Below are 27,355 nucleotides of genomic sequence, written 5' to 3' on the forward strand. Positions count from 1 at the left end.
GCTATATGTTGATAAAATATTGAGACCATTTGTGGTCTCTTTGAGCTCATATACACGAGACACCACTGATCTTCTATTGAAATTGGACAACATCGAGTTGGACACCAATATGATATTGGGTTCAATCGATGTGGAGGCTTTGTACTCTTCGATCCCCCATGAGAAGGGTTTAATGGCTACGGACTACTATCTAAGAACGAGAGGCTTACAATATATGGAACACAATTCATTTGCTATGAGGGCCCTCGAGTTTTGTTTAACAAAGAACTTTTTTCTATTTGATGGCAAGTACTTCCACCAGCTCAGGGGCACCGCGATGGGTAGCCCTTGTGCACCATCTTATGCAAATTTGCTCCTGGGCTGGTGGGAAGAAAATGCCATCTTTGGAGAGCACTCAGAAGTGGCGGAAGAAAACATTGTCCTGTGGCTTCGCTACATGGACGATGTTTTTATAATCTGGAAGGGTGATGAGAAGGGCTTTTGTAACTTTGTAAAAGGCCTTAATAAGAATGATTTGGGCCTTAGTTTTACCTGTGAGGTCAATGTTTGTAGTTTACCATTTTTGGATGTTCTGATTGAACGGGGTGAAAATGGACGCCTTATGACTAAGACATATAGAAAACCTACATCTTCTAATTCACTTCTGAGATGGGAATCTAACCACCCAGTTCCCTTGAAAAAAGGTATCCCTAAGGGGCAGTACATTCGAATGAGAAGGAACTGTTCGGATCAGGTTACCTATAAGACGCAAGCTGATGATTTGAGATCTCGTTTCTTAGAACGGGGATACCCGGATGGGATCCTAAGAAATGCTTATAGGACATCCCTGGCTAGGGATAGGAAGGACCTACTCACTCCTGGGCAGAAAGCCGATGATGATGGAACTATAAGATTCATCACAAAATACTGTAACGGAGCCAAGGATATCAAAGAAATAATAGACCGACACTGGCCGATTTTATGTATGGATCAGGACCTCACAAGAGCTATCTCTAATCACCCGCAGATTACATACAAGAAAGGTCGTTCCTTAAAGGATAGGTTGGTCCGTAGCCATTTTACCCCAAAAAGTGTTGACAGCGCCACATGGTTGGGCACCCAACCAAAAGGATGCTATAAATGTGGTTGCTGTAAATACTGCACCTCAATTGAAAAAAACAACGAATTCTGCAGTAATAATACAAGAAAAATATACCCCATACATCAATTTATTAACTGCAGATCTGTAGGGGTTATATATAAGATGACGTGCAGATGTGGTGTAGAATATGTTGGCAAAACAAAGAGAGAGCTTAGGGTAAGGGTAGGAGAGCATCATAGGGATACTATCAATAAACGTGATACCCCGGTAGCCAACCATATTAATCAGTCTCATAAGGGAGATCTCAAGATGGCTAGCTTTATAGGTATCGAAAAGGTACCCAGAAATCAGAGAGGGGGTGATTGGGATAAATACATCCTCCAAAGAGAGACTTTCTGGATTTTTACCCTACAGACAATGCACCCTAAAGGATTAAACGATATACTCTCCTTTTCTTCCTTCTTGTAGGGAGGGAGTAATAGGGTGAGATATATTAGGGAGAGCCGCCGTTGAGTGGGGGCGCCACTTGCGCAGGTTAATAGGGTGCCAACCTCCGCGTGAGGTAGGGAAGAGGTAGAGAGGGCTTATCAGGGAGAGCCCTAGTGAGCACCCTCTCTATACTTCTAATAACAAGAAGATCCGTGGTGTCCATCGTCCAGCATACAACATTAGATCAGACTACTAACTGACCCCTATTTTTGTAACAATATACCTATTGAATTATGACTCCCTGTAGTTGATTTCCTCATATTATTTTTCTCCTGGTGAGGGATACTGTAGATATGTCCTTTTTCCCTATCTATTATAAATGTGAATGAAAAGATGGTTATGGAATCCATGCAAAGTATCCATTAATAGGGTATTCAGCAAATTGAAAAAGTCTGAATAATTTCTTATATTAATCTGGATGCAGCCGCCTCTATTATGATTGATCAACAAATCTATTGATACAATTGAGAGATAGCGGCAGAGAGCGCGATCAGATGGAGGATATGCAGCGTCGGGTTACCATGGATACTATTTGTCATGTGAACGGCGTTATGATGACGCTGCACCTCCGAGACCGGAAGTGATGTAAATGGCCGTAAGCCGAGCCCAGGAAGTGGGGCATGCAGATAGAGATGGGCCTTTGCATATGGTGGGACCGGAAATGAGGTACCCGGCGTCCGGAAATGGATAGGATACAATGTGGTGCTCAGTTATATAAAAGGAGGGCGATATTTGCGCGCAATGTGTCTATTTGAACTCCACAAACTCCCCTGATGAGTCCTGATTAGATGAAACGCGTTGGGAGAACGGCGTTGGATTAAGGCGGTCCAGATGAATGCAGACATGAAGCTCTTTTAAAGACTGGAGGCCTTTTCCACAAGAGGGCATATACAGGCATCAGTGTATAGGACTAATACACATGAGATGAGTATAAGGACATATTAATAATGCATCATGAGAGTAGTTAATATGCAGTATTTTGGTGGAATATAGGCACTACACTATACTGGACTCCATAGATGCGATATATTGTTCCTTTTGACCCTAAAAAATATGTCAATGTATTAGATATCTGATATTGGGGAAATAGATATCTTATTTATATGATTCGCACTCTAATGACAATTGTCCTTAAATATTGGAAATGAGTATAGGACTGATGTTTTAGGTACCTAAGACAACCTCTAAAAAGTGTTGTGTTGTTTATATTGAGATGCTCTCTGGCTAGTGTTTGGTATTATTAATACCTGGCCTATATAGACAACAAAGAGGATTGTAATCCGCTCATATCTGGACAATAGGAGGCGTCTTAATACAATTTTATTTTATGGGCACGGTTGCACAGACACTATCACTATTTTATTTGGCACCTTAATTTGACACACAGTTTTTTTATATTAATATAACATTAAAAGCTAAGTTTTAATATAAGTATACATATATCTCCATACCAATTTGCTATACACAATGAGTCAATGTGATACCTGTACACTGACATTATACACTCTATTGCCTGTTCATTGTACTCTATATACAGAGCTCCTGTATATAATGTCACTGGTGATCACTGCATTACCTGTACACTGACATTATATACTGAGTGTTGTGAGTTCGTTTTCCCCTCCGTCACTGAGGCCTGGTGAACTCCCTATTCTAGTGAAGGAAGGTAGTGAGCCTGATTATCAGGCACCTGGGACTAATGAAGACGATTGGCTGAGTGGAGTCACTGACTGGATTTAAGGCAGCCTACGCCCTTTCTGCCCTGCGGGTGATTTCTCTGTGGACTCTTGGACACCAGTCTGATTCCTGCTCTCCTAAAGTTAAGTTTTCTGTTTTGCCTTTTGCATCTAAGATTTGTTTTTGTTTTTCTTGCTTTTTGGATTCTGCCACTCCCTGCTGGAGTGTGCAGTGTTCCGTGAGCTCTGTCTTCTGAAAGTACCTGAGTGCTGATTTAGTTTTTGAAGCTTAGTTGCTTCAGGGCCATTTTTTATATCAGCTTGTTGGCTTTTGTCTCTGATAGGGTTTTGGCAGATTGCAGACAGCAGCCTTCCTATCCGTTCCTATCTAGGTAGTTTTTGGGCCCCGTCTTTGCTCAGCCTGTCTTTCTGTCTGTGTAAGTGTTTTCATCTTGCTTCACCGTCATTATAAGTGGGGGGCTGCCTTTTGCTTTGGGGTCTGCTCTGGGGCAGTTAGATTTCCCCTTTCCTTCTTTAGGCCTATGTATCTCTCCGGCTGTGATCGAGGGGTCTAGGTCATCGTAGGAACCCCCCACGGCTACTGCTAGTTGTGTTGATAGGTTCAGGGGTCTGCAATCTGATAGTTGCCAACTTCTCTGGTTTTCAGGACTTAGCTAGCATTTCTGTTTTTGCCTCCTACGGTGACTCAATCATAACAGAATCACCCGCCAAACCGCAGATCCTGGGGTACTCAATAGCAGGAAAGAATTGTGTTTAAAAAAAAAAAGGTGTGTGTATATTCTTTCCTCTATATCTCTGAGGCCGTAGGGGGAAGTTTTTTTATTTTCTCTCAATGGAGATAAAGCAAGTGTCTGATCGTGTGGAGCAGCTCGCTGCTGAAGTGCGAGGAATTTCCGCCTATCTTGCTCGTTCACATGCTGTTGAACCAAAGATCCCCACACCTGATGTATTTTTTGGGGATCGATCTAAATTTTTGAGTTTCAAAAATAATTGTAAATTATTTTTTGCTTTGAAGCCTAACTCGTCAGGGAGCCCCGCGCAGCAGGTTAAAATTGTCATCTCTTTGCTGCGCGGCGATCCCCAAGATTGGGCGTTTTCTTTGAAACCAGATGACCTTATTCTGACTAATGTGAACGCATTTTTTCAAGCCTTGGGGTTGCTGTATGACGAACCTAATGCTATTGATCAGGCTGAAAAGACCCTGTTAGCATTGAACCAGGGTCGAGAATCTGCAGAGTTGTACTGTCAAAAGTTCCGAAAGTGGGCGGTCCTTACTACCTGGAATGATAGTTCCTTGGCTGCTCTCTTCCGGAAGGGTTTGTCAGAAGCCGTAAAAGATACTATGGTGGGATTTCCTGTTCCCTCTGGTCTGGACGATTCTATGTCTTTAGCCATTCAGGTTGATCGGCGTTTACGTGAACGCAGGATTACACTATAGGTGTAAGGCGGTTGAACAGACGTCTGAACCTATGCAATGTGATAAAGTTTTGTCTAAGGCGCAACGTCAGGAATTCAGAAGGCGTAATAAGCTGTGTTTTTTCTGTGGAGATGCCTCACATGTTATTTCTGTTTGTCCTAAACGTGAGAAACGCTTTGCACACACGTTTTCTGTTGGTGGGGTTCAGCCTAAGTTTCTTTTGGCGATTACTCTGATCTGTTCCCTGTCCACATTTTCCGCCAACGCTTTTGTGGATTCGGGAGCAGCGCTAAACCTAATGGACTTGGATTTTGCTAAACGTTGTGGATTTCCGTTGACACCTCTGCAGACGCCTATCCCTTTGAGGGGGATTGATGCTACCCCTCTGGCTAAAAATAAACCTCAGTTTTGGACCCAGTTGGTCATGCGGGTCGCCCCAGACCACCAAGAAAATTGCAGATTTTTGGTGTTGCATGGTCTGCATGATGCTGTTGTTCTGGGGTTTCCCTGGTTGCAGATTCATAATCCAGTTTTGGATTGGAAGTCTGTGTCTGTGGTGAGTTGGGGTTGCCGGTGTACCTTTAGTGAGGCTCCGGTTTTTTCCACCTCTCCTCAGTCGCATGAGGTTCCTGACTATTTGGCGGACTACTATGATGTATTTAGTGAGAATGAGTCTGCGTCCTTGCCTCCTCATAGGAGTTATGACTGTGCAATTGAACTAAACCCGGGGTGTAAATTTCCTAAGGGTCGGCTCTTCAATTTATCTGTACCCGAGCACGAGGCTATGCGGTCCTATATTAAGGAGGCTTTGGAGAAGGGTCATATTAGACCATCCTCTTCACCCTTAGGTGCCGGTTTGTTTTTTTGTGGCCAAGAAGGATGGTTCTTTAAGGCCTTGTATTGATTATCGTACCCTCAATAAAATTACTATTGACTTCCGGTTCCGGCGCCCGCATGTGAGGAGCAAGGCTTCCAGCGCTCCCCAACCTCCTGCTAAAAGGCAGCATTTATACCATAAATCAGACCCCCGGATCACCGGGAACGCGAGGAGAGGAAGGTCCGGTCCTGCTGCACCGCTGCATGGACAGATACGTCCTCAGGAACAGCGGTAGGGGGACAGCTCAAAGCCGAGAGAAGGAGACACGCGTGCCTTCCAAGATGGCGCCGATGCCGACCTCAGCAGCGGCAGCAGCTGCTGCAAAGCAAACGGAGAGGAGAGGGGAGCAGGGAGGAAGGAGAGATGGCAGGGCTGCGACACACAAGTCTGGGGAAACCGCGACGGGGAAGCCCAAGGAGACCCAGGGCACCCCTAAGGTATGCACTCTCCCTGACGCGCTATATGCCCCTGCATCCCCCACTGCCACGGAAGAGCGCGGTGTTTATGAGGAGCGCGACCCCCCTAGGCCGCAGATACCTGTGATGGACTATAAAAAGCTGGCAGGGGAGGTGGCAGGACATTTGCTGCCTGAAATCACGTCTAAGCTGAAGGATTACATAGGATCAGCCTTGCATGACATGCAGAAGCACCTGGATGAAACTGCTGAGAAGGTGTCCGCAGTGGAGACACGTGTATCTACACTGGAAGACAATGTATATGAAGACCAGACAACAATATCTAGACTATCTAAAGAAAACCTGATTTTGAGAGATAAAATTGATGATCTGGAAAACAGATCCAGACGGAGCAATATCCGGATTATAGGAATCTCTGAAAAATTCCCCATAAAGGACTTAAGAAATCTGTGCGAAAATATGATCCCCGAGGCACTGGGGATCGAGGCGGGGAGGATAATAGAGCGAGTACACCGCATTGGTCCCCAAAAGAACCCGTCCGAATTGGGCAACCAGATAAGACCTAGGCAAATCATCACCAAATACCTGAACTTTTCAGACAAAAATGATGTCATCCAGTCCTATAAAAGACTTAGACGACCCCTTGAAATTAGGGGGGAAAAAGTGCTCTTATTCGAAGACTTTTCTGCAGAAGTGACCAGGCAACGCAGAGCTTTCAGTGTGATATGCACAGAACTACACAAAAACAATATGCGGTTCCAATTGAGATACCCGGCAACCCTCTACATCAGACATCAAGATGGCTCTTCACATTCATTTTTCAATCCCAAAGAGGCAGAGAAGTATCTCAAGACCCTGAGAGGCGACCACACAGAGGATGCAAGATCGCAGGGAAGCGCAAGCAGTCCCAGAGATCATCTAAAGAACTGACCGACATACACTGAGGACAGAAGCCCGAATCTAGCATCGGATTTACCGAAGGCCCAGAGAGCGTCCAAACAATCCGAGAAGGTTTGAAGAGCGGTGTACGGGTCGTCACTGAGGACAGAATGGGGTTTTAATGTATAGTTGTTTTCTTTTCTTTCTGGGGTCTGAACACCTCTCGGACTGCCCGAGGTATTTGTATTCTATATGTCTGAATGTAACTGATCACGCAATAATGGGAGAGAGGAAAGGGGGGAGGGGAGCAAGGGAAGAAAAGTGTGCGGGGAAGAAGTGAAGTCAAGAATGGTACGCCAATCTGGACAAGGGCCCTGGAGACGTTCTTCAGGCTCCTTAGGGGATAAGGGGGCAGGGAAAATGTTAATCTTGATTCATTTTGTTTGTTGGGGATATAACTGTAATTTTGATTTTCTAGTTAAGATACTTGCAAGTGGCGCTCGTAGGCTATTAAGGCGACAGAAAACTGGCTCATATGGACAAAGCAGGATAGGCAGCTCCCATGCTCGTGCCCCAGTATTAGGTGTCACTAAGACACCTACAGTTGGCCCATCCAAAAAAATTTAAAAAAAAAAAAAAAAAAAAAAATTTATGAGGATAGTTACCTGGAATGTAAAGGGCCTGAGGTCCCCACAGAAGAGGCTAATGATTCTTAGACATCTTAAACGTATTAAGCCAGATATAGCCCTATTACAAGAGACACATTTGGAGTTGTCGGACTTCAAGAGGATGGAAAAATTGTGGGTGGGCAAAACATACGGGTCACCAGCTATTAATAACAAGGCAGGAGTACTAATTTTAATAGATAAAAATTTCCAACACCAGGTGGTGAACACTACAACGGACCACGAGGGGAGGCTACACTCGATCACCATAACGGCATCTGGAAGCACATACAAAATAATGAACGTTTATGCCCCCAACGAAAATAACAAAAAATACTATCATTATCTAGAACAAGAAATATTGAAAGATCCCACACAGAATCTGATAATCGGGGGGGATTTTAATTCGGTGGTGAATATCTTAGAAGATAGAAAAAAACAAATCACAGGGGACACCAGGACTGAGAGGCCAGGATAAAGTAATTCCCCCAATGCTAAAAAACACGGGCCTGACTGACACTTGGAGATATCTGCACCCACAGGATAGGGAGTTCACTTTTTATTCACCCGCCAGAGATACGTGGTCGAGGATAGATTATTTCTTTGTCTCCCCGCCTATCCTTAACAAATTGCTGTCGGCTACAATACACGATCTGGTGATATCGGATCATGCGCCTGTGATAATAGAACTGGCAGATACGTTCCCTAGAGGAACAGACTATCTATGGAGATTTCCTAGATACTTACATGACAATGAGGATTTCGAATTAAAACTGAGGGAGTGGTGGGGAGAGATAAGAGAGGACAATAGGACACACGAGACTAACTCACCCCTACTATGGGAAACAATTAAAGTAGTCATGAGGGGAAAAATAATTTCATACACGTCAGCTATAAAAAAAAAAACACAGGAAAAGTACACAGAACTCACGAACAGGCTCAGACAGACTTATACCCTATTTCAAAGCCACCCCAACAAATTAAGTAAGGATAACTGGTTAATGGAACAAAGAGAATTTAATACTTGGATGGCAAAGAGGGAACAATTATCTAAATCATCTAGCGAGGCCAAATTCCATAGATATGGAAATAAAGCAGGAAAACTGATGGCTTCTATGGTCAGGAATAGATTCTTTGCGCAAGGCCCTTTTCATCTAAAAGACCAAAATGGCAACATACAGAATAAACCAAAAGAAATAGCCAGTATTCTGGGAAAATACTATAAGAACCTTTATATGGATAAGGCAGATCGGGGAATACCGACGACCACATTACTCGACCGGCCAGACATCCCGAAGTTGTCAGATGAACAAAAACAATTCCTAAATACACCCATCACACAAGAAGAAATTAAACAGACAATTAGGAACTTGGGGAATGAGAAAGCCCCGGGCCCTGATGGCTATTCGGGAGAATTTTTAAAGATTTTACAGGACGAAGCATCCCCTGTTTTAGCAAAAATATTTAACGGAATACTAGAAGGGAAACCCATGACGAGGCCCAGCAACTTAGCATATATCAAAGTTCTACCAAAACCGGGAAAGGATCCCCTGTCGCCGGGATCATATCGTCCCATTTCCTTAATAAATGTAGATAATAAAACAATGTCTAAAATCCTGGCCGATAGATTGGCAGAAATATTTCCAAATCTAATATCAGAACCACAGGCGGGCTTTGTTAAAGGTAGGTCGGCAACGAGCAACATGAGAAAAGTCATGTTGGTTTTGGATAGGGTAAACCTCAATCCCACTCCAAGCGAAAAACCAGCATTACTAACAATCGACGCCGAAAAAGCATTTGACAATGTCAGGTGGGAATGGCTTTTCAGGGTATTGGCAAGAATGGGTTTTGGGGGCTCCTTCCTGACCTACATCACAGAAATATATTCAAAGCCGGAGGCCCAGATCTACATTCCAGGTTTCCTCTCGGACAGATTCCCACTGTCCAAGGGGACAAGGCAGGGGTGTCCTTTGTCGCCTCTGCTATTCAATATAGCTCTGGAACCTTTGGTGAGAGAGCTGTCTGACCCGCAGCGGTTTCCTGGCATTCAGATCGGTGGGGAGGCAGTGCGCGCTACTTTCTTTGCCGATATTTTGCTTTTCCTAAGGGATCCCTTTGTGCAGGTGGAATCGGCTATAGAAACGATCAATACATATGGGGACTATGCGGGCTTTAAAATTAACAAGATTAAATCCGAACTGCTTCCCCTCGGAAGGTGGGACGCGGCGAATAGACAGAAATTAAATAGAGCTCAATTGGGGGTGGGCATGGCGAAATCTTATATTAAATACCTAGGCATTAAAATAGGGGGGGAGCCATCATCCATATACAAATTAAACTACCCTCCATTAATAGCAAACATAGTAAATGATCTAGTAAAGTGGAAGGATCTGCCATTAAATTTGACAGGGAGAATACAGCTTATTAAAATGATGAGCACTTCGAAACTAATGTACCACCTTCAAACGATCCCACTCCTGCTGAAACACAATGATGTAAAATCCTTGGATTCTGCGTTCTCCAAATTTATCTGGAGGAACAAAAAACCACGCATAAGTCTCAAAAAGATGATGACTCCAAAGATGGAAGGGGGCTTAAACTTATCAAATGTTAGAAACTACAATATAGCGTGCCTGACAAGGTATTTTTTAAACTGGTTGCATGGAGAGAGTAAATATTCGGCCTATGCCATAGAGAGGGAATATGCCCAACCTTGGGATCTTAGGTCCTTGTTGCACGCAAGACTAAAGGTGCTTCCAGCCAAAATCAAAAATTCTTTGATATTCCGGGATACTATTGCCACCTGGAAGACGGTGAGAAAAAAATACAAACTTCCGTTCCGAATATCTAAATACCTCCCAGTGTGGAATAACATAGAATTTTTACCGGGAGTAGAGAATAAACTGTTTAAGGAATGGAGAGACAGGGGTATACAGGAGATAGCTCATCTGACTCATCCTACAGAGAACAGATGGCTAAGACAATATGAAATAGAAAAATTTGATCTCCAAAAATTTCAAACGGTACAATTTGAACAGATTAGGTATCATATCATGTCCCACTTAATAGATACGTAGGCGGAGTTCACATGCAACGAGTTCGATAGAATGGTGGATGCAGCAAAAAACTTCTCGTCTATCTCAATGCTGTACAGCATGATGAGAGGGGTGCTTTTAGATAGTCATCCAGATACCTTCTATAAAAAATGGGAATCGCAACTGGAGGACAGGGCTATTGGAGACAAAATAAGGAAGGGGTGGACTAAAGCTCGCCAGTTCCTTGTTAATGAAAGCTGGAGAGAAACTCAATTCAAAATAATACACAGGGCAATATACGCCTTCCAGTTTCCAAGGAGCTCTGATAAGCCAGAAAGACTCACGCAATGTCCCAAATGTAATACCCCATATACTGACTTACTTCATGGCCTGCTGACTTGCAAGCAGGTGGCAGACATGTGGGGTGCAGTTAGAAAATATATGAAGAACATATGGGATTGGGGCGATGAAATCCCGAGAGATTTGGTTTTATTTCACTACTGGGAGAAGTCCCCCGATGCTCATGTAGGGGGGGGGGCCCGCAGGTCATTCACATAATCATAATGCTCATGAAAAAAATATTATTAAAAAACTGGCTACAGAAGGACATGCCTACCATGAAAGAACTCTCGGGACGCCTGAAGCATGTAATGCTAATGGAGAGGTTAGAGGCAGAGAAGAGGAAGTGTTGCAAAACATCTAGATTTTTTACAAAATGGAGGCACTATATTGTGGAGCACTGTAATAAGGAGGAAATACAGCGTATAGTTGGACCTTTCAGAGACACAACGTGGTACCACAGGGAATCCCTGGGGGGAACACTAGGAATATTAAACCTGAACTGAAGCAAATGATCCCTGTGAGCCAAAGAAAGTCAAATACGGAAGGTCTTAGGGCCTGTGAGCGAGTAGGCTTTTTACTAAGCAAGGGAGGAAAAGGTTTAGGGTTTTTTTGGGGGGCGGGAGAGATTGTTGGGGTGGGAAAAGGGTAACAAGGTCAAGGTTGATCTTCAAATATGTAATCATAGGGGGGAAATGAGACGCCAATGATTATTAGACGGACTGCTACGAGGTGTACACGTTTTTCAATTATTGCTGTGAGGATGTGTTTCTCCGAGCTATGTAATTATGTATCATGATCTGTATGTTTTTTTTTGTTTAAAAAAAAAATTTGTAATAAAAATAGAGTTTAAAAAAAAAAAAATTACTATTAAATATCAGTATCCGTTACCCCTGATTTCGGATCTATTCTCTAGAGTCAGAGGTGCTTGCTGGTTTACCAAGCTTGACCTCAGGGGGGCGTATAATCTTATCCGCATTAAGCAGGGTGATGAATGGAAGACGGCGTTTAATACTCCGGAGGGACATTTTGAGTACCTGGTGATGCCTTTTGGGCTCACTAATGCCCCTTCTGTCTTCCAGTGCTTCATGAACGATATTTTCCGAGACTTTGTCGATAAATTTTTGATTATCTATCTGGATGATATTTTGATCTTCTCCAAGGATTGGGATTCTCATGTGGAACATATTCGGACTGTGTTCCGGATCTTGAGAGAGAATTCTCTGTATGTCAAAGGATCAAAATGCCTTTTTGGAGTACAGAGAATTTCTTTTTTGGGATTTATTTTGTCTCCGTCAACTATTGAAATGGACCCGGCCAAGGTACAGGCCATTTATGATTGGGTTCAGCCCACTTCTTTGAAGGCCCTCCAGAAGTTTTTGGGTTTTGCTAATTTTTATCGGAAATGTATAGCAAAATTTTCTAGTATTGCGAAACCATTGACTGACCTGACCAGGAAGGGTGCGGATGTGTTGAATTGGTCTCCGGAGGCGGTTGCTTCCTTTCAGGAGCTGAAGCGTAGATTTACCTCCGCCCCGGTTCTGCGGCAACCTGATGTCTCACTCCCGTTCCAGGTAGAGGTGGATGCTTCTGAGATTGGTGCAGGAGCGGTGTTGTCCCAAAAGGATCCGGTAACATCTAAAATGAATCCCTGTGCTTTCTTTTCCCGTAAGTTCTCTTCATCTGAACGTAACTATGATGTGGGGAATCGGGAACTGTTGGCCATGAAATGGGCATTTGAGGAGTGGAGACATTGGTTGGAGGGAGCCAAACATCAAGTTGTGGTACGCTTGAACCCTAGACAGGCTAGGTGGGCCTTGTTTTTTACACGTTTTGATTTTGTGGTCTCTTTCCTTCCTGGAACTAAGAATGTCAAGGCAGACGCCCTCTCTAGGAGTTTCTTTGCTGATTCTCCTGTGGTGACCAAGCCTGCCACCATCTTAGGCGAAGGGGTAGTTCTTTCTGCCATCTCGCCCGATTTGAGACTTGCTCTGCAAGAGTTCCAGGAGGACAAACCTGAGCGTTGCCCCAGTGGAAAGTTGTATGTTCCTGACCAGTGGAAGAAGAGAGTGATGTCTGAAGTTCATTGCTCTGCATTGGCTGGTCATCCAGGTATTTTTGGTACTAGAGATCTGGTGAGTCGCTCTTTTTGGTGGCCCACCTTGTCTCATGATGTCAGGAATTTTGTGCAGTCCTGTGGGACTTGCTCCCGGTCTAAATCTTGTTCTCGCTCTAGTGGGTTGTTGATGCCTTTGCCGGTCCCCAGGAGGCCATGGACCCATATTTCAATGGATTTCATCTCTGATATGCCGGTCTCTCAAAGAATGACTGTTATTTGGGTGATTTGTGATAGGTTCTCTAAGATGGTTCATCTTGTACCACTCCCTAAGTTGCCATCTTCCTCTGAGTTGGTGCCCCTGTTTTTGCAACAGGTGGTTCGCTTGCACGGGATTCCTGAGAACATTGTATCTGACAGAGGAGTTCAATTTGTGTCTAAATTTTGGAGGACGTTCTGTTCCAAGTTGGGAATTCAGTTGTCCTTCTCCTCTGCTTTTCACCCTCAGACCAATGGGCAGACAGAGAGAACAAACCAGACCTTGGAGTCGTATTTGAGATGTTTTATTTCCGCTGATCAGGATGATTGGGTTTCATTTTTGCCCTTGGCCGAATTTGCTTTAAATAATAGAGCTAGTTCTGCCACTTTGATGTCACCTTTTTTTTGTAACTTTGGTTTTCACCCTCGATTTTCTTCAGGGCAGGTGGAGCCTTCTGCCTGCCCAGGTGTTGACACTGTGGTGGAGAGAATGCACCAGATCTGGGACCAAGTGGTGGATAAGTTATCTCTCTCCCAGGAAAAGGCCCAGCGGTTTTCCAATCGACACAGGACCATTGGTCCCCAGTTTAAGATTGGTGATATGGTGTGGTTATCATCAAAAAATATTGCTATGAAGGTGGCTTCTCCTAAGTTTAAGCCTAGATTTATTGGACCTTACAAGATTTTGGAGATTATTAATCCGGTCTCTTTTCGTTTGGCTCTTCCTGTCACATTTAAGATCCATAATGTGTTCCATAAGTCCTTGTTGAAGAGGTTTGTTGAGCCAGTTGTGCCTGAGGTGGCACCTCCGGACCCTGTATTGGTTGAAGGTAACTTGGAATATGAGGTAGAGAAAATTCTGGATTCCCGTCTGGCTAGACGGAGACTCCAGTATTTGGTTAAGTGGAAGGGTTATGGTCAGGAAGATAATTCCTGGGTCTCTGCCTCTGATATTCATGCCAAAAGATTGGTGCGTGCCTTTCATCGGGCTCACCCTGATCGCCCTGGTAGCGTTGTTGAGGGTTTGGTGACCCCTCCTCAAGGGGGGGTACTGTTGTGAGTTCATTTTCCCCTCCGTCACTGAGGCCTGGTGAACTCCCTATTCTAGTGAAGGAAGGTAGTGAGCCTGATTATCCGGCACCTGGGACTAATGAAGACGATTGGCTGAGTGGAGTCACTGACTGGATTTAAGGCAGCCTACGCCCTTTCTGCCCTGCGGGTGATTTCTCTGTGGACTCTTGGACACCAGTCTGATTCCTGCTCTCCTAAAGCTAAGTTTTCTGTTTTGCCTTTTGCATCTAAGATTTGTTTTTGTTTTTCTTGCTTTTTGGATTCTGCCACTCCCTGCTGGAGTGTGCAGTGTTCCGTGAGCTCTGTCTTCTGAAAGTACCTGAGTGCTGATTTAGTTTTTGAAGCTTAGTTGCTTCAGGGCCATTTTTATATCAGCTTGTTGGCTTTTGTCTCTGATAGGGTTTTGGCAGATTGCAGACAGCAGCCTTCCTATCTAGGTAGTTTTTGGGCCCCGTCTTTGCTCAGCCTGTCTTTCTGTCTGTGTAAGTGTTTTCATCTTGCTTCACCGTCATTATATGTGGGGGGCTGCCTTTTGCTTTGGGGTCTGCTCTGGGGCAGTTAGATTTCCCCTTTCCTTCTTTAGGCCTATGTATCTCTCCGGCTGTGATCGAGGGGTCTAGGTTATCGTAGGAACCCCCCACGGCTACTGCTAGTTGTGTTGATAGGTTCAGGGGTCTGCAATCTGATAGTTGCCAACTTCTCTGGTTTTCAGGACTTAGCTAGCATTTCTGTTTTTGCCTCCTACGGTGACTCAATCATAACACTGCGCTCCTGTGTATAACGGCATTAGTGTTGTTTTTTTTTTATTAATGGTCAGTATTGTAGTATTCGGTCGCTGTGTGCTGGTAGTATGTGATCTGGTAATGGTTTGGCGGTTTTTGCTGAAGCATCCCCAGATCATCACCATTCCTCCACTAAATTTCACATTGGGTGCAAGACACTGTGGCTTGCATGCCTCTCCAGGTCTCCATCTAACCACTAGATGACCAGGTGTTGGACAAAGCTGAAAATTAGACTCATCAGAGAAGATTACCTTACTCCAGTCCTCTATGGTCCAATCCTTTTGGTGTTTGGCAAACTTCAGCCTGGCTCTCCTTTGCTTCTCATTGATGAAAGGCTTTTTTCTAGCTTTACATGACTTGAGTCCTTCCTCTAGGACAGGGATCCCCAACTCCGGTCCTCAAGGCCCACCAACAGTTCATGTTTTCAGGATTCCCCTTGTATTGTACAGGTGATGCAATTATCACCTGGGCAATATGAAGGAAATCCTGAAAACATGACCTGTTGGTGGGCCTTGAGGACTGGAGTTGGGGAACCCTGCTCTAGGAGCCTGTTACGAACTGTTCTTGCCATGCACTTCACCCCAGCAGCCATTTGCCATTCCTTTTGTAGGTCACTTGATGTCATCTTGCGGTTGCTGAGTGGCATTTGAATAAGATGACAGTCATCCCGGTCAGTGGAGAGTTGTTTTCGTCCTCTGCCGGTCTGTAGCTTTGTTGTCCCCAATGTCTGCTGCTTGACCTTGTTGTAATGGACTGCCGTCTTGGAAATTTTAAGGATGGAGGCAATATGATGCTTACTGTATCACCTCTGCTAGTAAAGCCAGAATTGAATCCTTCTCATCTGTCCACAAGATGGTTTTCAAGAAGGATTTTGGCTTAGGTCGGGGTCACACTAGCGAGAAACTCGCACAAGTCTTACACCTCAATACCCGGCACTTGGACCGGAGTGATCAGCTGCATAGAAATACATGCAGCTGCACACTCCCGAGTTTCTCGCAAGTGTGACCCCAGCCTTACTCACATCTTGGCAAAGTGTAGTCGTTTTTTTATGTCTCTGTATCAGGAGTGGGAGCCTACTGCCATAGCATTTAATTTCATTCAAATGTTGATGGATAGTTTGTGCAGACACTGATGTACCCTGAGCCTGCAGGATAGCTTGCATTTCTTTGGAACTTGATTGGGGATGCTTATCAACCATCAGGACTATCCTGTTTTGCAACGTTTTATCAATTTTTCTTTGCCGTCCATGTCCAGGGAGATTAGCTACAGTGCCATAGATTGTAAAACTTCTTATCTATGTTGCGCACTGTGGACAAAGGCACATCAAGGTCTCAATTTTGGTTCTCAAGTCCTCAGACAGTTCTCTTCTATTTCTGTTCTTCATGCTTAGTGTGGCACACACAGACACACAATGCAAAGACTGAGTCAATTTCTCCCCTTTTTATCTGGTTTCAGGTGTGATTTTCATACACCTGTTACTTGCCACAGGTGAGTTTGAATGAGCATTACCTGCTTGAAACAAAGTTGTTTACACACAAATTTGGAGCGCTGCCAACAATTTCATCCAGCCCATTTTGTGGGTTTTGTGTGAAATAATGTCCAATTTGCCTTTTTTCAGTTTTTTTTGTACTGTTCCAATACACACAAAGGAAATAAAGATGTGTATAACAAAACAAGCGCAATTGCAATAATTATCTGGATGATAAACTTCATTTTCTGGAACAATCTCAAAAGGTGCCAACACTTTCCACCATGACTGTATAAGATTTGGAATTTGGTCAAGATTAATGGTGTATTCCATGCTGAGAAATACAGGCAGATACTTATCCATCATGCAATACCATCATGGAGGCATCTCATTGGCTCCAAGTTTATTCTGTAGCAGAACAATGACCCCAAGAATACAACTAATATGATTAAGAACATTCTTCAGCTGAAAGAACAAGGAATCCTGGAAGTGATGAAATGGCCCCCAAAGAGACCTGAATTCAAACAGTCTTTCTCGGATTTGCCCAGCCAACATAAAACGGAAGAGCTCTAGTTTGTGCTCCAAGGTGTTTAGACCAACCTCCATTTACAATTCCTTGAAAAAAAAGTGTGCAAGTTTATTGAGAAAAATTGATGTTGTTTTGAAGGCAAAAGGTGGTCACACCAAATATTGATTTGATTTAGATTATTTTTTTTAAGAGTATGAGCAAAAGAGAAATCAACTATTAACAAAATGCAATTACCACTTCCATTTTTTAAAGCATTCCTGCCTAAAACTTATGTAGAGTGCTGTATATATTTTAAAGGGAAGCCACCAGCAGAAGTTAATCACTATAAAAAGGTATGGCCATACCGGCACTATTAGGCTATGTGCACAAGCTGCGGTTTTTGCTGCAGATCTGCAGCAGTTCTGCAGTGTACAGTAGCAAGTAAATCTATGTGATTTACAATCTGCTGTGCACATGCTGCAGATTTTTAGATGCGGAAAAGCTGCGGTTTTGAATCCACAGAAAGAAATGACATGTCACTTTTCTGTGGATTCTGCAGCGGTTTACCATCTCCTCCATTGTAGAGGTGATAAACCGCAGGGGAAAACTGCAGGCCAATCCACAGGTCATTTTACCTGCAGTTCCGCAGATACAAATCCGCAGCGTGTGCACATAGTCTTACACTGATTAAATGGATACCTGCCTTGTGTAGAAAAACAGAGCAGAAGAGGACACAATTCCTCATGCCCTCCCCAATGCACAGATTAAAACCATGATTAAAAAATAACCACTTATCGGATTTCTTCAACAAAGGTATCAATTTAAATCAGTATACCACCCTACCCACTCCCCTCCGTTCTGCTGATGACCTGAGGTTAGCATCCTCAATAATCAGAACCTCCCACTCCCGTCTCCAAGACTTTACACGTGCTGCGCCAATTCTTTGGAATGCACTTCCCAGGTCAATACGATTAGTCCCCAATCCCCACAATTTTAAGCGTGCCCTGAAAACGCATTTATTCAGACTGGCCTACCACCTCAACACATTAACCTAATCTATCCCTGGGTGGCACAGTCAAAAGTTTTACCATAACCAGGTTCCCCGCATCATGTTCCCACATGCTTTATGCATCCATTAGCCCTCTGTGTCTGTACTGTTACACACTTAACATTATGGCTGGTCCAAACAATCAGGGCAATTGTTAACACCCACCTTTTGTGTCTAGCTCTTTCCTCATAGATTGTAAGCTTGCGAGCAGGGCCCTCACTCCTCTTGGTATTTGTTATAATCTATGTGATTATTGTTATGCTGTAATGTCTATTGTCTGTACATGTCCCTCTGAAATGTAAAGTGCTGCGGAATATGTCGGCGCTATAGAAATAATATTTATTATCAGTGTAATAGTGCAATTATAACCATGCTTTTACTTTATAGTGATAAATCCTGCTGACAGGTTCCCTTTAAAAGCCAGGCATGCACCACCATCACTCCATTCAAATGAGGCTCTTTGGAGCCACATTCTTGGGTTCTTGGCGCTCTCCTAGTCGAGAACTTCAGTAATCAGCACGTTATCTTGTGGACAGGTGACCACTTGCTTAGCTTTGTAGAGGATGGCAGGTCAATTTCCAACACATTCAATCATAAAACAAAATTAAACATGTGTTTTGTAACTTGTAGATCTGAGAATGTGTCAAATGCACGGATCATAAAAGCTGATCAGAAAGAACTAGTGGTACTGTAATATGATGTGCTCTGAACACCATCTTGGGAGAAAAAAAAAGACATGTATTTCTGTAAAATAGTGTATTCCTTTGAAGAAACACAAGAAATGGAAAACTATGCACAATTCCACATATAAGTTGATAATTTAAGAAAAATTTTAAATACTGAAAATGCACAAAATAAGAAAAACAAAATATGAACTCTGGACACAGGCTCGGGAGCAGGGGTATATCAGTACATTAATACTTTCAAGCCATGTTTTGCCATTATTTGGTTTTCACTAAAAACAATGTGCAAAACAAAATTGAGACAAAAAAAACAGCAGTTTCAAATTTACAACAGAGACTGACGTCAGCCACGATATCAGGCCAAACAAGCTCAGTGATGGAGAATGGAGAGAAATGGCAGTATACGGCCTTGTATGTGTTTGGGTGTGCGGATGTCTCAGGCTTTGTTGGCTCACAGGAAATACAAAGCATATAGAGATATATCGATCTCACACACTCATACAAGAAAGAATCTACACAGATTAACAGTGGCTTGTGGCCAAGAATAAAAGTTTGAACAGTGGAAAGCTTAAAAGACGATTTCCTACCCCATGAATTTCTTACACAGTTTACAATTGCAAAACCTAACAGCTGCCAGTGAACGATGGTTCGGCCAACAGTTATGTCTCCCGAGTCCCCCATACACAGGAATACTAGGATGAGCACTTGAATGTTCATTATGAAAAAGCCACCGCCAGACATCTCTGGCACTGGCTTATATCCTCGAATACAAAGGGATCATCCATCAGAAATCAAATGTGCCAGATCCTTTAGACTAAGGTTGGCCCACCTGTTATTGTTAGTGGGGGCCTGAATACTCACTTTATCAATATCTTCACCAGACTCCAGAGAAGATCACTGAAGCCCGTAAGCGAAGGTCAGCAAAAGATATGGGAGCATGGGAACATCTTGTGATTGGTAAGGTAGTGAATACCACTTTGTTATTAATATAATTTCTTTTCTGGGATTGATAAAATCCTTTAACGTCAAAGCAATCATATTGTTACTTTCATGTATCAGTTTTACGTAATAATAGGGTAAGCTAATCACTTGTTCTTCAAAAGTACAAGATGGTTTCTCCTGACTTTTTCAAAAATCGCATAAAATATAATTGCAGTTTTTAGAAAACTTGACATGGGAGATCACCATATGGTTACTAAAGGAAAAAAGGAACAAAAGTGCCCAGGGAAGCACTGATGTCCTCAGAGGCTAATGGTGGGTTCCATACAAAGTCCACGGAGTCTGTTTTCAGAGCCCAATGGGAGCAGTATAAGAGCCCCTCTTTAACTTATAGGTGAGGTACCCACTGATCACAGCTTCTATCATGTATATGACATGTAAAATGCTTTCTGAAGATAAATTTACTCTTTAAGTCAGTGCATAGATGTCCTCATAAGAACATGAGCTGATCAATCATGCAAGTAGCAAAGCATTACGGTGCCTGGGCACAAATTTATCACTTCACTCTACAAAAGATTATCTTTACCCAACATCGTTAAAAAAAAATACATAAAAGGATAGTAATATATTAGAATTTCTGAAACATATACAAAAAGTAAAAAAAAAAGTTTCCAAGAACTACGTCTGGTTGCTTTTGAAGCATAGTCCATTACAAGACTCGGGCCTTCTATAGTTACCCATTTTATAGGATACTTAATGTTTTTGTAACCTACAGAGTCTTCTATATAGTCATCTGTTCTCGCGTAATAAAAACAGTGACTTTTGCTCCAATGTAATGTGAATACGTTCACAGTGAACCAACGACATGTGAAAACTAAATTGTTTTAAAAACATAAAAGGAGCAGTGACACCAAAATTTGTTTTAAGTGACCCATAACCATATAGCTATTTAGAAAGTTCTTCCGCCTGACACTAGACTCAGGATAATTGTTCAGCTACTGCTCCTATGAAGACATGTTGAAAACACAATTATAATAACCAAAAAAAGAGCATGAACCGCATCTCCAAAAATAATACGTTGATCTAATGGCGCTAGGTAAAAATTTATAGACCTGATCATGAGGATCTTAGTTTAACATTCTGATCAGACTGTATTAAGTCCACTGCCACGTCAAACCTCGTAGTGGGTCCTACCACCCTAACGGAGGGGAGCCGTGCGTCGACCACTGCCACAGCGGCAATGCACCAGAAGGGCAGACGGCGTGATGTCGCCAGACCGTGCCACCCCACCAGCACAAAACCTCAGCAACACTGCCACAGAGCACCAACACCAAAAGGAGTTCCTGTAGCCCCAACAGAGCGGAGCCGCGCGCCGACTACCGCCAACAGTGGCAATGTCCCGGCAGGGCAGACAGCCTGTTGCCCCACAGCACCCATGCTGCAAGACCGCGTTGCCTCATCAGCACAAAACCACAGCACCAATGGCCACCACACATCACCACACCAAATGAAAGGAGCACTCAGCTCCGTGGGGGCGATGGTAACTCCTTTCATTTGGTGTTGGTGCTGTGTGGCGGCCATTGTTGCTGTGGTTTTGTGCTGGTGGAGCGGCGCGGTCTGGAGATACCGGGCCATCTCCTTGCTGGTGCATGGCCGCTGTGGCGGTGGTCGGCGCATGGCTCAGCTCTGATAGGGCGGTAGGACCCACTACAAGGTTTGCCGTGACGTTGTCAGTGGGCTTCATACAGTCTGATCAAAATGTTAAACTAAGAACCTCATGTTCAGTTATATATTTTTGCTTAGAGGCATTAGATCATTGTATGATTTTTGGAGGTGCTGTCCTCTCTCTTTTTTCAACAATTATAATGTTTCCAACTATTATTATAGTTAAAAAAAAATATTAGTACGAAGTTATTCACTTGTATACCATATATTGGCTGGATGGAAAAATTCACTGAGGAAATATACCTTATAAAAAAAAAAAAATCTGCTTTTAAAATATCAATAACAAAAATACTTATTAAAAATGTGAAACACCACAGGTGATGAATGTGAAAACCTACACTTACCATACCTAAACGTCCTCAAATATCCCAGTTGATCTGAAATTGACCTACCCCTTCTAAAAGTAATGGCAGAGTATGAAAGTAACATCTCACTGATGTCTGAATCGGCTTTTAAATAACCCCAGTTTTTTCAGAATATCCCGTACCAATCGTGAGGAATCATCAAACCTTCCAATTATCCTGACCAGTTGTCCATTCTCATCTCTTTTGAGGTCTAAATAGCGGTGGCCTGTTCTCCTTAAACGCTAAATTGAGATTATTAAGTGAACATCCTCTTTCTAGTAAACTATCCCAGAGTTTCTTGTTGGTAAAAAGTCTTAGTTGAGGAGCAGTTTCTTTTCATGTGTAAATATTGTTCCATGGATATCCCCTTCTTATGGCTCTGGGGGTGATGGCTGCTCCAGTGTAGCAGATTAGAAGCTGACATCACAAACAAAAGCAATATCTTAAGAAAAAAAAAAAAAAATAGTGCCATCATGATCTAATTCCGACACATTTTCATTGATGACCTTGACAAGCCTTTCAAAGGATACCCATCACCAGTCCAAAGGACGAGAACATTGTCAACATAGCACCACCAGAATAAAATGGCATTTCATACTCTCCAAAGACAATAGGAACGCCTCACCAGCCCAAGAACACATTAGCATACGTGGGGGCATATGGCCTCCCCATTGTAGTGCCCCTTAATTGGTGGTAGAATTTGGCATCAAAACTAAAATAATTGTATGTTAATAGGAAATTCAAACGTTTTTCTGGACAAACATTGTGGGAGGTCAGGTGAATACCTTTAGGCTAAGTGCACACGTAGCAGAAAATTTCTGCTGAAAAACCTGACTCCCTTCCCAGAAACCGCGCGTTTTTTCTGAATTTTTTCCACGCGTTTTCAAAACGCATAGAACTAGCCAGAAAAGGGGAAAAATCCGCAAAATTAATGAGCATGGTGCGTTTTTTACCACGATGCAGTTTTTTCACGGTAAAAAATGCATCAATATGCACAAAAAGTGCAAAATGCATAGAAATGAATGGGAAGCTTATTTCTAGCGGTTTTATTGGAAAAACAGCTAAAAATACCGCTAAAAAAACGCTGTGTGTGAACACAGCCTTAGAAATGAGAAAATGCTCAACTGCCTTTAGTTCAAATTCATGCAGGATACTACTGTAGAGTGCCTCTCCATCCGTAGATACTAGCTGAACATTACACCAATCACAATATCTTCTAATTTCAACTATAATTCAGAAGTATCCCTTATGCAAGATGATAGTGCTAAGAAAAATTTTTTGTCACTGTATTATCAATACAGACACCACTATTTTAAGTTTCAAAAATTCCATTAGTGGTTTTAAACTTATTTTAGGAAGAGAATAAAAAACAACAGGTCTCATAGTGTACTTAGGATACATAGAACACATCTCATTTTTTCAGGAGTCCAACATCTAGCACCTCAAGCAATCTATCAAATTCCTTTCCAAAATTGTAAGTGGGGTCCAGTCGTATATGGATCTGTCCTACAGGATACCCAGATACATCCTTAGGGGATGATCAAGAATCACTAGACTGCCTCCTTTTTTCTGACACTTAAAAAAATCAAGTCACTTATCTGCAAGATTTTTATGGGTTCTACTCTCTGCAAATAACAGAAGACCTAAGAAATCTAGGGCAGGATGTGAGGTGTCCCCTCTTCTAATCTCTTACTAGCTTTGTAAGGGCAGTTTCACACGTCCAGATAATTCTGGTACCGGAAAAACCGGTACCGGAGCTATCCGTGTCCGTGTGCATACGTATGCCATCCGTGTGCTATCCATATGTCCGTGTGTACCATCCGTGTGCTGTCCGTGTTTTTGAAAATTTTCAATGTTAACCCTTTGACTATTAAAAACGCACACGGACAGCATCCGTGTGCGGTACGTGTTTACACGGACCCATTAACTTGTATGGGTCCATGTGATCCGTGCTGTTGCACAAAAACGGACATGTCAGCATGTTTTGCACACGGACACACGGTCCGTGAAAACACGCTGACATCTGCATAGACACATTCATTCGTATGTGTCTACGTGTGTCAGTGTCTACGTGTGTCAGTGTCTCCGGTACGTGAGAAAACTGTCACTACACGTACCGGAGACACGGACGTGTGAAACTGCCCTAAAAGATATCTATGATCGTGATCTCTGTCCCTGGGGGCATCCTTGTATTGACTGGTTTAAGATCAGTGAGGGGATTCCTGGCCTGGTACCCGGGTGTCTTCATTCAACAACCATGCCAGTAGTCAGACACTAGGAAGATCCTCCTCAACAACTCCCAGTAGCCATACATACTAATTGGTCATGGTTTTTAAAAAACTTTGTCCTTTTTAAATTTCCCTGGAAACAGGTTGATGTTTTTCATCCATTAAAAGTCACCATAACAGTTTGGGGGGATGTAAGAAACCCTTTATAAAAAAAGGACCCTTAACTCAGTTGCAAATAGACGATAAATCTATTGTCATATCATTTTATTGTCATTATGACTTTAATTGATCCACACCGAGGTATAGTTTTTCCACTCATGTCTTTCCCACCTGGTCTTAAACTTAGATATATTATCATTTTTCATGCTCCACTGAATCGTTAGCCGTTGTTCAACCATTTGTCATTTTACTATGTGAGAAAACACCATTGAAGTTTGGTGAAATTGTTGGGTAGAGTTTTTCAGCCAGGAAAGTATTGTTTCACATTTTTTATTTAAAAAGTCTTTTTTGATATTGTTAAAGTATATTTCCTCTGTGAATTTTGGTAATTTATTCTATATACCAAAATACTGTTTTATTTTGAGTTACTCAAAGGAAACAAAGCGAGGAGAAAGCACCTGCCCAAAAGCAGACAAAAGAATTACAATGACAGTTCACATTCAAGCAGGGCGACATGATGGACGGCAGCTGAAGTCTAGCATCTGGGAAGAGAGTTTGCAAGTCAATTCAAGGTGTGGAATTATGGATAATGGGTGAAGAAGCCGAAATGCTGAGGGGGGGGGGGGGGGGGAGAAAGGTATAATTATCCCCTTATGAGAGCAAAATGCATGGTCCAAGGGAGAGTCAGGATGGGTTATTCACATCCATATCAATTAAGATGTACATTTCCTATCTGCATTACTATTCATGTGCATCATAGTTATGGCTAAATTTCAGACATGTAACAGTTTAAAGCAAATCTCAATGTGAATGTGTGGGATCTGCCAGTGACCCTACATCATAGTTATATTTGCAGCTAGATTTGCCCATGACAAAAGAGTAAACCCCACCACCGTTACTTCCAACATCTGGTACCAATACATTACAGCGGTCACAGGCAGCAAACAGCAGATCGAAAATGGTTACATGAGTAAGGCCACCATGCTTCTTCCAGTTACCGAAACCTGTAATAAACTGGTTGCACATTGAAGCCTTGACCAGTGACTACTGTACAAGGGGCAGAATAAAACTGGTTGAGAAAGACTATGACCTTTAGCCAAATTGGAACCAAATAAAATGCAAAAAAAAATTCAGATTTTGATATTAGCCTTTCCGTTCCTGTGTGTTCGTTGCAAAGGTAAGAAAAAGCTCCCCATTGTAGTCTTCCACTCCAGAAATCCATGTCGGCAACTGTCTCATATCAGGCGCTTTCAGCAAACAGCAGGTTTGTTTTCCCCCAGAGGCCTTTTGCGGCACCCGAGGGTGGCAAGATGCCGTTCAATCAGGAGTGCCACAGTCCATCTCTTCCTCTCATTATCGCGCTTCAGTTCATCAAAGTAACACGCAACGAAAGAAACTGCTTTTCTTTGACGATTTTTCTGTAATTTTTACTGGACCTCCACCTCCTGGAGAGCTGCTTTCGTTCTGGGAAAAGAAAGTAAAAAAGCCAAAGTGTCACATTATTGAATGCACTTTCATACAGTGCAGAAGACCGTAGACCAAGCTTTCATCAAGTCACATTTACACACAGATGTCCAGCCACACATCCAATGCGGAAGCTGCTACATAGCGAAGTAGAAACCCGAATAGTTAGAAGGAACCGTCCAGCTCGATGATATGAGCTGCCGTTGAGTTTGACATGGAAACTGATAGAACTTTCTAATCAACTTTCATTGTCAAGGCTTTAAGGATATCCTGACAAAACTCAGTGTCTATGTAATAACCAACCCATGCCCCTTGACAGCCAGCCCCCTTCATACCCATCAACAAGACCGGAAAGAAATTCTCCCACTCCCTTTCTGCCAATGTTAAAGTGTAGCTGCCAGGACCCCTGCCAATCAGCAGAAGTTTGATAAGGAGCATAGTACTATTACTTTCAAACTTATCTTCATCAATTTTTATCCAGTTCGACAACAGCTTTAAAAACACGACTTTGCATAACTACAATCACATACGATCATCCCCAGACCCCATGTTCTCAGTGAGGCAGAAAGATCCAATCTGCTCCAAGTTTTCCAATCAGCCAAAGCATTACAAATTTACCAAGTTAATATGAGAAATTAATAAAAAGAAAGAACCTTATTTCAAGTTAAACTACAAGGCTTAGGCTATGTTCACATGTTGCGTTTTTACTGGGGTTTTTTTTAATGGGAGTTTAAGTTGCTTACAAGAAGTAGGTTTTGGTGTGTTTTTTACTGCGGTTTTGTCAGGGTACATTTGTCTCTTGTCATGCTCATAACGTTTAGTGCAGAAAAAAAAAAAAAAAAATCTGATTGAGGTTTTAGCATGAAGAACGCAGCAAAACCTGATACCTGCATTTTTGGCTTAGTTTTTGCAGCATTATTTGCATTACCCATTGCTTCCAAAGGGTGAAAAACGCTTTGAAACAAGTTACATGCTGCAGTTTGCAAAAAACCAAGCTCTTATGACAAAACAGTCAGGAAAAAAAACAAGGTGTGTGTATGAGATTTCTGAAAGCTCGTTGACTTTGCTGGTACTGTGAAACGCAGTTGAAGATTTGCATAAAAACATACTGGGGAAAAAAAAAAAAAGCAAGGTGTGAACGCAGCCTTAAAGACACACCCCATCAAAATTCAATTCAACCTAAGGCTATGTGCACACGGTGCGGATTCGGCAGCGTTTCAGGCTCTGCGGGTCCGCAGCAGATTTAGCTGCGTTGTACAGTACCATTGTTTTCAATGGTAAATTGAAAAACGCTGTGCACGTGCTGCGGATTTTTCCGTGCGGGTTCAGATCTGCAGCATGTCAATTCTTTGTGCGGAATCCGCTGCGGTTTCACACCTGCTCCATTGTAGAGGTGTAAAACCGCAGGGCTAAGCTGCAGAAAAACCGCAGGACTTTTGACCTGAGAATTTACCTGCGGATTTTTCCAAATTCGCGCAGAAAAATCCGCAGGACCTAAATCTACGTGTGCACATGGCCTAACAATATTGTTCCAGTCTACCCCAGTTTTGTTGCCCCTAAACAATGAAAACGAAAGAGTTAAAGGTAATCGGATGAATCACCATCAAATATATGAAGGGACAGGACAGAGATCTGTGAAATGATCTTTCTACACTAAGGCCTCATGCACACATTCAGTATTTTACCTTAGTATTTTTAACCCCTTTACTCCCAAGGGTGGTTTGCAT

The 27,355-nt window shown here is 42.7% G+C and overlaps 1 protein-coding gene across 2 annotated transcripts in view; it reads right to left on the reverse strand.

The window, feature by feature from the left end:
• Window positions 1-18,827: 18,827 nt before the first annotated feature.
• Window positions 18,828-27,355, reverse strand: part of RAB8B (RAB8B, member RAS oncogene family) — a 73,866-nt gene continuing 65,338 nt past the window's right edge. For both annotated transcript variants that reach the window (XM_073579391.1, XM_073579390.1), the window contains exon 8: window positions 18,828-25,628. In XM_073579391.1, coding sequence (XP_073435492.1) covers window positions 25,536-25,628 — 93 coding nt within the window. In that variant the 3' untranslated portion in view covers window positions 18,828-25,535. The remainder of the gene's footprint in view (window positions 25,629-27,355) is intronic.

Source organism: Dendrobates tinctorius, unplaced genomic scaffold (assembly GCF_039654945.1).
Source record: "Dendrobates tinctorius isolate UK_male_01 unplaced genomic scaffold, ASM3965494v1 ptg000062l, whole genome shotgun sequence".
NCBI classification, from domain to species: Eukaryota; Metazoa; Chordata; class Amphibia; order Anura; family Dendrobatidae; genus Dendrobates; species Dendrobates tinctorius.